Below are 9,116 nucleotides of genomic sequence, written 5' to 3'. Positions count from 1 at the left end.
TAAAATAATCACTATTTTAAAATTGTTTTCTAAAAAATTAAATAAAATACTGTTATTTTATATTTATATAAAAATTAAATAATTAGAATTATTGAAATATGTATACTTATTAAATAAATTAAAATACTAAATTGATTATAAATATTAAAATATTTGTATTTATAAAATAAAAGTAAATAACTAAATTAATTATTAATTTAAAAATATCAATATTTTAAAAAATTAAAATAAATTAAAAGAAAACAAAAAATTAAATTAAAAAGATTAATTTAGAAATCCTACTCATTTCTAATCCACGTATTGTTAAGAAATGAGTTTGATGGTGGTGTGAAGTGGATTTACAGCTAACCGATTTCTCCCGTCCAAAGAATCATATATTTTGGTAAATAAATTGAAAGATATGTTATTTGAGTAAATAAAAATAAAAACGGATATTTAAAAAAATGGAAATAGTTTAAATTATAATTAACATCTTACTGTTTTAATTTAATAAAAATATGTTTTTATCATTATAAAATATACACATATTAGAGCTTGTATTATTATATCTTCAAAAGTATAGCCACCAAGATTTGACTTATTATGATGGTATGATGAATTTGAAAGTGTGTTTGGCGGCATTTTCACATGTTTCAATTGTGGTGGTGGGATTTGGTGAAAAACAAAAGTCAAAAGCGATTATTCGCAGTTTGAAAACAATTACTAATATTTGACCCTTGACAACTTTTAACTTTTAACAGATACATTTCAAACGCGATTATTCCAAAGACCGTGATTATCGTTTTCCTCTGCTCTTCCAGAATTAAAATCTGCTCCCACTATGGGTCACAATCTTGTAAGAAAAATCTTCAACTCACTGCAGTTTAAATTTTTCAAAGACCCAAATGTTTGCCTTTTATTTCTCCTTTAAATTGGAACATAAATAATTTTGAAATAGTTGCTGTCAACATATATATAGTAATTGTATCATCTCAAATTAGCTCAGCTTTGAAACTGCATTAATGAAACAACTTATCCTCATTTTCTTCACGTCATTAATTACACAGATTCTCTAACTTTCTATTTATTTTTTATTTTCTTTATATTTAAGGGTTAAATGATTTTATTTAATCATTATACAAATTATATTTCACTTTTAAATTAAAACATAATCTTGATTTTTTAAATAAACTTATGCTGCTGGACATCATTTTGAATCATAGATATCACTATAAACTCTAACACATCAGTTAGGTTGACGTTCTAAATCTACCTATCTTTTGTTATTACATGAGTTTTTTTTTTTTAAATAAAAAAATATAAAACATGAAGATTCACGTAAATTTATGATAAATTAAAATATAAGCTAAATTTTTTAAATAAACTCATGCTATATCACTATAAACTTTGACATATAAGTTATATTCACATCCCAAAGTTTATCATTTTTTTGTCATTACATAAAAAAAAAATATATATATATATATAATATAGAGAACCACACCAAAACCATGATAAATCAAAATATAAATTTATTTTATTTAAATGAACTCGTACTGGATATCACTATAAACTTTAACATATCAATTATATTTACATTTCAAAATCCAATAAATTTTTGTCATCACATGAGAAAAATATGAAAAACAATAATACAAAATATGGAGAAGTACATCAAATTTATAATAAAAATTATACCTTACAAAACATAAAACCATATTTATTATATGAACAAAAAATCTAAGTAAAAAAATATATATAAAATATTAAATCACTTATGATATTTTTTATCAATAAAAAACAAATTAATTAATTTAGATGATAGGGACTAATAATCTCTATTTTTCATATAGTAATGTAACACCTTTTTCTATATACAATAAACAATGTTAAAATGTTTTTTATTCGTGAAATGAAGACTCTAAACAGAGAAAATATTTTTCTGAATAACTGTATATTTTAATTTAAAAATGAAAATATTTAGCGTTTGAAAATATTTAACTGTATATATAATTAGTATTAAATATAGAAGATGGTGTATGAATTTGAATTGTGAGGTGAGATGTAAGATAAGTGGAGAAGGCAAAGAGAATCATTTAGCGTTTGAAAATATTGAGAAGTGGAAGCTGATTTTCAACATCTCTCACTCTCAAAATCCAAACAAACAAACAGACAGTGGATGGTCAAAAGCTCAACAAAACTCCACACTCGCTTCCTAATACTACAAACAAAACCAACCAACGCACGTTTCTGAGTGTTGTTTAAGCCAAACACTACCCAATTCTTTCCCTTCTGTCGCTACTCACTTTGTTTCTTTCACTCACCTTCATCCACTCTTGCTCAAAAATATAATTCCACCTTATTATTCAAATCATGTTTTTAGAGATGCGGTTTGATAAGGGTACAACAATATATCTTACAAATAATAAATATAAGAAATATATTTTAAACTTAAATCCATCTCACAAAATTGACTTGTAAGGTGAGGTTTGCATCCACTTATATACTCTGAATTGACCTTATTTCTAGTCAATGTGAAACTTTTAACAAAACGGATTAACTTAACTCGACTTTGATCCATCAAATATAAGTTGGACTAGATTGTTCATTTAGTTAATAATAGGTTGACTTTTATAACTTTTATAACTAGTTGTCAAACTGAAATGAGTTCATATCAAGTTATTGAACTATTGGATTGATCAAATTAATATATCGGATTCGATAAAGACAAATATTTATATATTTAATGATGTCAGAATATCAAACTCACTAAATTGATATGTTGAGTTGCATGATTTGATCCGATAAAACAAAACATATTGAATTGGATTGTCGAGTTAAAAATTTCATCTCAATTTGTTATTTTTTTTCTATCAAATTACTATATTTGTTGGTCAAGCTTGACTCTTTTTACCACAAATTAATTAACCTTTTTCCGTTCAACCTAAATATTAAGAATTAATCTAAGTTTAAATATTATAAATAAGTTTTAAAAAAAGTTTAACTGTTTGTAAGTTAAGAACTATCACGTTTGGTGACCTAGGAGCGTGAAATTGTGCGTTGGAAAGTGTAAACCTAGATAATCCAACTGATTCTTAAACCATGCCAACCCTGATAAGTCTGTTTATATTTACAATTACAAACTTTCCAGTTTGTGTACAATTACAACTACATGAAAATTATTGATAATTATTTGAAATAGACCGATCCCGATCATTGGTTCAACGCGGATTTGATTTGATTTGATTTGCAATGAGTGAAATGATGAATATTATTATAGAATGATTTCCTTTTACTTATCGAATGAACGAAAAATTAAATAAAATACATTTTGTATTTTCTGATTATTAAAAAACAATTTAAAAATTGTTGGAACTATTGTCAAACTGAACGTAAAAGATTAGCCTTAAAGCTCGCCAATCAATGCCATAAACTCAGCAGATTGTATATTAAGAGTCAATTAATGGAAATTTTGTCTCACTTCTAGCTGTTTATCGTGTTTAGCGACAGTGTATGATAATTGTAGAATTCAACCAAGTATAACCTAGAATTTAGGAGAATCCAATACTTATTTTAAAATATTAAAAAGTTAATAAGAGTATATAATAAAATAATATCATAGACTAGTGGTTGCAAAACTGTATCGTGCACAACAGAACAAGTAGTTTTTTTTTAACAATTTAAAAATCAAAAACAGAGAATGCGTCCCACACACGTGTAGAATCTTCCTGTGTTTAATATATATATATATATATATATATATATATATATATATATATATATATATATATATATAATCATATGACTATTATTTTTAGAATGGACGGTTCAAATGGTTAAACACTTACAAACATAATCACGATCATTATTCTAAAAGCAAACTATCACCTCTCGAAATAATTAAACTTAATACGGATAAATTTATGATAAAACATTATTAATATCCCATGTATCATAATTATATGTCAATATGAAATTCATTTTAAAATTTACAAATATTTATTTATTGTTAAAATTTTTAAATTTTTATTAACTTGTATTTTTATAGATAATCCTGACTTGTTTAAATGAAATTTTAGGATAAAAAATAATAAAGACAAATATTTCATATTAAGATATTGTCCGTTTTGGACTAAACCTTCAAAGATTTGTTTTTGATACTACTTCAAAATATCTCTTATCAAAAAATGTATCTTATGTATATATAAACTCATATTTATTTTTTATTTTATTCTATATAAGACTTTGTTTAAAGCTATGATAGAAAAAGATGAAAAAGAATGTGTAGGTGGCAAGAGGAAAGATAAATGTCTTTTTTTTTCATTTTTTATTTTATTTTATGTAAATTTATTTAAAGGAGCTAACATCAATGTTATAATCCAGCTATTACCAAACCGATGAACCATCATTTTCCATCGAAATTCATTTGATAGCATGAATTATGTGAAGCTTTTTTCTTCTTCGGTAAACTCTTATTTTCAACAAATGATTTGGGATGCCAAAATTTTATTTATAAGTGTGAATAAATTTAAGGAATCAAATATATTAAAATTAAATAATATATATTTTTTATTTATATTTAAATTTGTATATATAAAAAAGAATTGGAAAAACCAATACCCCTTAATTCTGGCTTAAGACCCCCCACTGTTGCCACCTAGAGACGTATAATTTTTCTTTATCTGAAAAAAAAAATTCATTCTTATTATAAATATTAGTACTTTAATATCAATCACTCTCTTCTAATTTTCTAATCGAGATTGTCTTCTTACTTTTAATTTTTTGACCCATTTCTTTCTGGCAACTGGAAAAGTACACGTCAATGGATAGAAATCACGTCTGGTTTTAGAATAGTATATTTAGCATAATTAATCAAACCAGTCTTTAAAATAAATACTTTTTTTTATTCTATGCTCAATCCCCTATTACAAGTTGATATATCTAAAAATTTGGATAAAAATTTGAATTTCGTTGGTTCAACAAGTTATCGTACAGAAAGATGACAGGGGTAATTAAATCTAAGATGTCGACAAATTATTTAATTTTTTATGAAATAAAGTTTAGTTAAAATAAAAAATGAAGCAATTTGATCTGATTTCGAAAAAAGACAAAATTATATTATTTTAAAAAAATTAAGATTAAATTGAAAAGAATAATAAATATAGAATGATATTGAATATAAAATATTAATAAATGATGTTATCACATGAGATAATAAGATTTCACAGTAAAAAAATTTCTTAGTTAAAGAAAACTAAAAAAAATATCACAAATTTACATATAATATATATTATTAACTGTCTATTAATTATTTAAATTATCTTAGAAAATGACTATTATAAACTTATTAAACCGAAAAACCTGAACGAAAATATCGATTAAATAAATATTTTAACCTTATTTTTAATTAATATCATCTTTTTATTCCTATGATAGATTGTCACAAGTTATTGGAGTAAACAAAATTTTCCGTCAGATATTAGACTTTTCTGATGCCTAAATATTGTGAAACTCCAAATGTTCAAAGTAAATATTATGAAAGTCACATTTTAATTATAAATCTCAGGAGGCCAGTCGGAAATTTCAAAGTTATATATAAATGTTTAATATAAATCTTCAATTCTAGAGGCATTGTCTCCAATTTAAACATTAAAGTGGGTTTTCTTAATGTATCTACTTATATTTTAAGAACTTGATCTCAATTCATCAATCGCAACATGTCAACATTAGGAATTAAATCCAATTTATATCGAAATCCACTTTAATTTCATTAAACTCAGAGATACCATTCACATTAATCATATATATATATATATATATATATATATATATATATATATATATATATATATATATATATATATATATATATATATATATATATATATAAATTAGTTTTCGAATACTAGAGTTTTGTTACGCTGCATTTTTTCTAAACACGACGAGGAGAAAAATAAATGAATAATTTTTTTCATAAACAAAAAATATGCATGAGTTAAAAAAATTATCTTTCTAAAAAGTTCAATATATTAAATATTGTTTAAAAATATTTTAAAACTCTTAAAAAAAGTTAAAAAATTAACCAAATCATAACAGAAAATGTAATCTCACTCTCCAGATTAAAAGATCAAATTCGAGTTATAAAAGTATACGTCACTCAGTCGATCAACTACTTAAAAAATTAACTTTGAGAATTTCAAAATAATGTTACCAATCAATTTAATATTGGTTTGATACTTTATACATCAAAGATTTCACAATTAAATTAATAAGATAAAAATATGTTTAGATAATATTGAATCCGATCAATCTTAATAAAAACTTATTTTGAAATTTATAAATATAAAAACAAGATAAAAGGATAAATAATTATATTCATTAAATATTTAAAACATAACTTTGATAACCTATTAATATAAATAAAAATTGACTTGAGAGTGTTTTTAATATATATCTTATTGAGATAGTTTTCGTTGCATACCGAAACACTAACTAATTACAAATATTAAATCAAACATTTTGATAAATTTTAAACAATAATATAAATATAATAATAAAGTTTAATTTATTTTATTTTACTTTGAGAACTACCTCAAAAAAGAGTGAAAATCAAGTACTTTTTTTTCATATGGGTGTGCTTGCTGCGCGACTTTGCATGCAGAAATCATTTAATTATTGAAAAGCAAAGAAGAAGAACATAGTATAAGAGATAATGGAGAAAAAGGAATAAAAAAGTAAAAGCAGAATTAAAGAAAAAGAAAAAGGAAAAAAAAATGAAGAAGTGTGCGTCCATGTTTGGATTGCATTCACATCATCCTAAAGCTGGGAATCACTTGCCACTTTAAAGTTGAAAACACCTTTCTTTCCAGTTATGGGTTTTGGCGCCCCATGTGTTCCCTTTTCCACCGTCACCTCTCTCTCTTCAACTCCCCTTTCTCTCTCATTCCTCCAAACCCATTCCAATTCTCACTCTCATGGGTTACCTCTCTTGCAATGCCCAATCCGCAATCGCCACCTGCGACCCTCACTTTAAGAAGCACAGACCCCTCCCTGCCAAACCAATCCGCCACTTCAACTACGCCGAAATCTCCGCAGCCGCTTCTGGCTTCTCCGTCGATACCTTTCTGGGCAGAGGCAGCCATGGCAGAGTCTACAAAGCTACCCTCGACGGCGGAAAGCTCCTTGCCGCCGTCAAAACAACGAAACTGGTCTCTGCTTCAAAGAACCACTCCACTAAATGCACCGGCTGCGGCAACTGCACCAGTCCAGTAGAGAACGAGATCGAGATCCTCTCTCAAGTTCCGAGCCCCCGCGTGGTGAACCTCATCGGCTTCAGCACCGACCCAAACGGTAACAAATTAATCGTCGTTGAATACATGCCCAACGGTTCGCTCCACGATCTATTACATTCCGTTAGAAAACCTCCCGGTTGGAACCGGAGGGTCCGGTTCGCGGTTCAGGTTGCGAAAGCGGTTCGCGAATTGCACTCTTCCAACCCTCCCGTTATTCACCGCGACGTTAAGTCTTCCAATGTTTTAATCGACGAGAGATGGAACGCGAGGCTCGGTGACTTTGGCCTTGCCTTAAGGGGACACGTGGAGGACGTTCGCGTCAAGTGCACGCCGCCCGCGGGGACGTTAGGGTACCTCGACCCGTGCTATCTGGCGCCGGAGGATCTCAGCGCCAAGAGCGACGTCTTCAGCTTCGGGATCTTGCTGCTGGAGATAATCAGCGGCCGGAACGCCATCGACGTCAATTATAGCCCTCCCTCTATTGTGGACTGGGCGGTGCCGCTGATCAAGCTCGGCGACTTCGCCGGACTCTGTGACCGCCGGATCGGAACGCCGACGGACCCCGCCGTGGTGCGGCAGCTCGCGGTGCTAGCTGCCAGATGCGTGAGATCGAAGGCCGAGAAGCGGCCGTCCATGGCGGAGGTTGTGGAGTGTCTGAATCTGGCAAGGAAGAGGATTCGTGCGTCCCCGGTGTTAATGTCTCTGCGGCGGCGCGTGGCGCGTATGGAGAGCGCGGTGCCGGTGGTGGCGTGGGAGGAGTGTGATGATAATAGTATTAATGACTGTGATAAGAGTGAGAAATTTGTGAGCATGGTGAAAGGTGGGAGTGGGAGCAGAAGGAAGGGGAAAGTATCCAGTGTGTGGGGTGTAGGGTATGGGAGTGAAGCGTCCAATAATAATAAAGTGATAAGGTCAAAGTCCATTGGTTCTTCTTCTGGTTCGGTCAAAGGGAGCTGGGTTAAAATGCAGCCACAGCCAACCGAGCAGGGATTTGGGAGGAGGAAGGTGAGGTTAAAAAAGTCAAAATCTTTGGGGGTTTTGCAAGGTTCTGTACTTTCACATTACAGTGAGAATAATAACAGTTATTATAGTTATAATAATAAGAAGAAGAAGAATAATGGTGATGATGTATCAGTAGTAATTGGGTGTGCAATGGCGAAGTTGGTTGTTACAGATAATTCAGAAAAGAAAATGGTGGAAAAGCCGTTAGTGAAATTGCATGATGAGAGTGGGAATGTGATTTGAATTGGATTGGATTGTGGCAGCACATGTGGGAGTGGAAAAGGAGACTAAGGTAATGAGATATTTGATGTTTCACCTGCTGTGCCTGTGAGTGTTGCATGATTGGGTTTCAAACTAATTATTTGTGTCTGGAGAAAAGAAGGACCAATGTTTTGCATTGGATCCTTCTCCTCACTCAATCACTCCCTCCATTCCAAGCTACCTCATAGACTACAGATCATTCAACCACATTTGTACTCTGATTTTCTCCCATTAATATTACACCTAAAACAGAACTCTTCCTGTCCTTTCTTTTTTCTTCTCCACAATGCTGTCTTAATCTCTTTTTTAACATTTTAATACCATTAATTCTTCTAAGATCAAAAATATTACCGAACCTAATTGCCATAAATAGATTAAGATTGAAGGACTCTGTGTCTTTAGTAATATTCTTACTTTACGTCTTTGATTTACTGTCCATCTTACATGCACATGAGTTTTTATGAATGAATTCTTAAAAACAGGTACGACTGAAGACACAATTATGGTGAGCGGTTAACTCTGGTTGTTGGAAAAATAGTAAAAAATAAATCGAAATGTATGAAAGGACAAATCCTTAATGAT

At 29.6% G+C, this 9,116-nt stretch overlaps 1 protein-coding gene across 1 annotated transcript; it reads left to right on the top strand.

Annotated features, from left to right (window-relative positions):
* The first annotated feature begins 6,796 nt into the window (after window positions 1–6,796).
* LOC108330708 (serine/threonine-protein kinase-like protein At3g51990) lies at window positions 6,797–8,800 on the top strand. The gene has a single exon (XM_017565219.2). The coding sequence runs from the start codon at window positions 6,954–6,956 to the stop codon at window positions 8,514–8,516; it is 1,563 nt and encodes a 520-aa protein (XP_017420708.1). The 5' UTR covers window positions 6,797–6,953; the 3' UTR covers window positions 8,517–8,800.
* Window positions 8,801–9,116: the final 316 nt, after the last annotated feature.

Source organism: Vigna angularis, chromosome 4 (genome assembly GCF_016808095.1).
Source record: "Vigna angularis cultivar LongXiaoDou No.4 chromosome 4, ASM1680809v1, whole genome shotgun sequence".
NCBI lineage: Eukaryota > Viridiplantae > Streptophyta > Magnoliopsida > Fabales > Fabaceae > Vigna > Vigna angularis.
Note: the sequence above shows the minus strand (reverse complement) of the source record. Positions and strands in the feature narration are given on the sequence as shown.

Coding starts and splice junctions, on each gene's coding strand:
- LOC108330708 (XM_017565219.2), top strand. CDS start 6,954: ATGGGTTACCTCTCTTGCAATGCCCAATCCGCAATCGCCACCTGCGAC.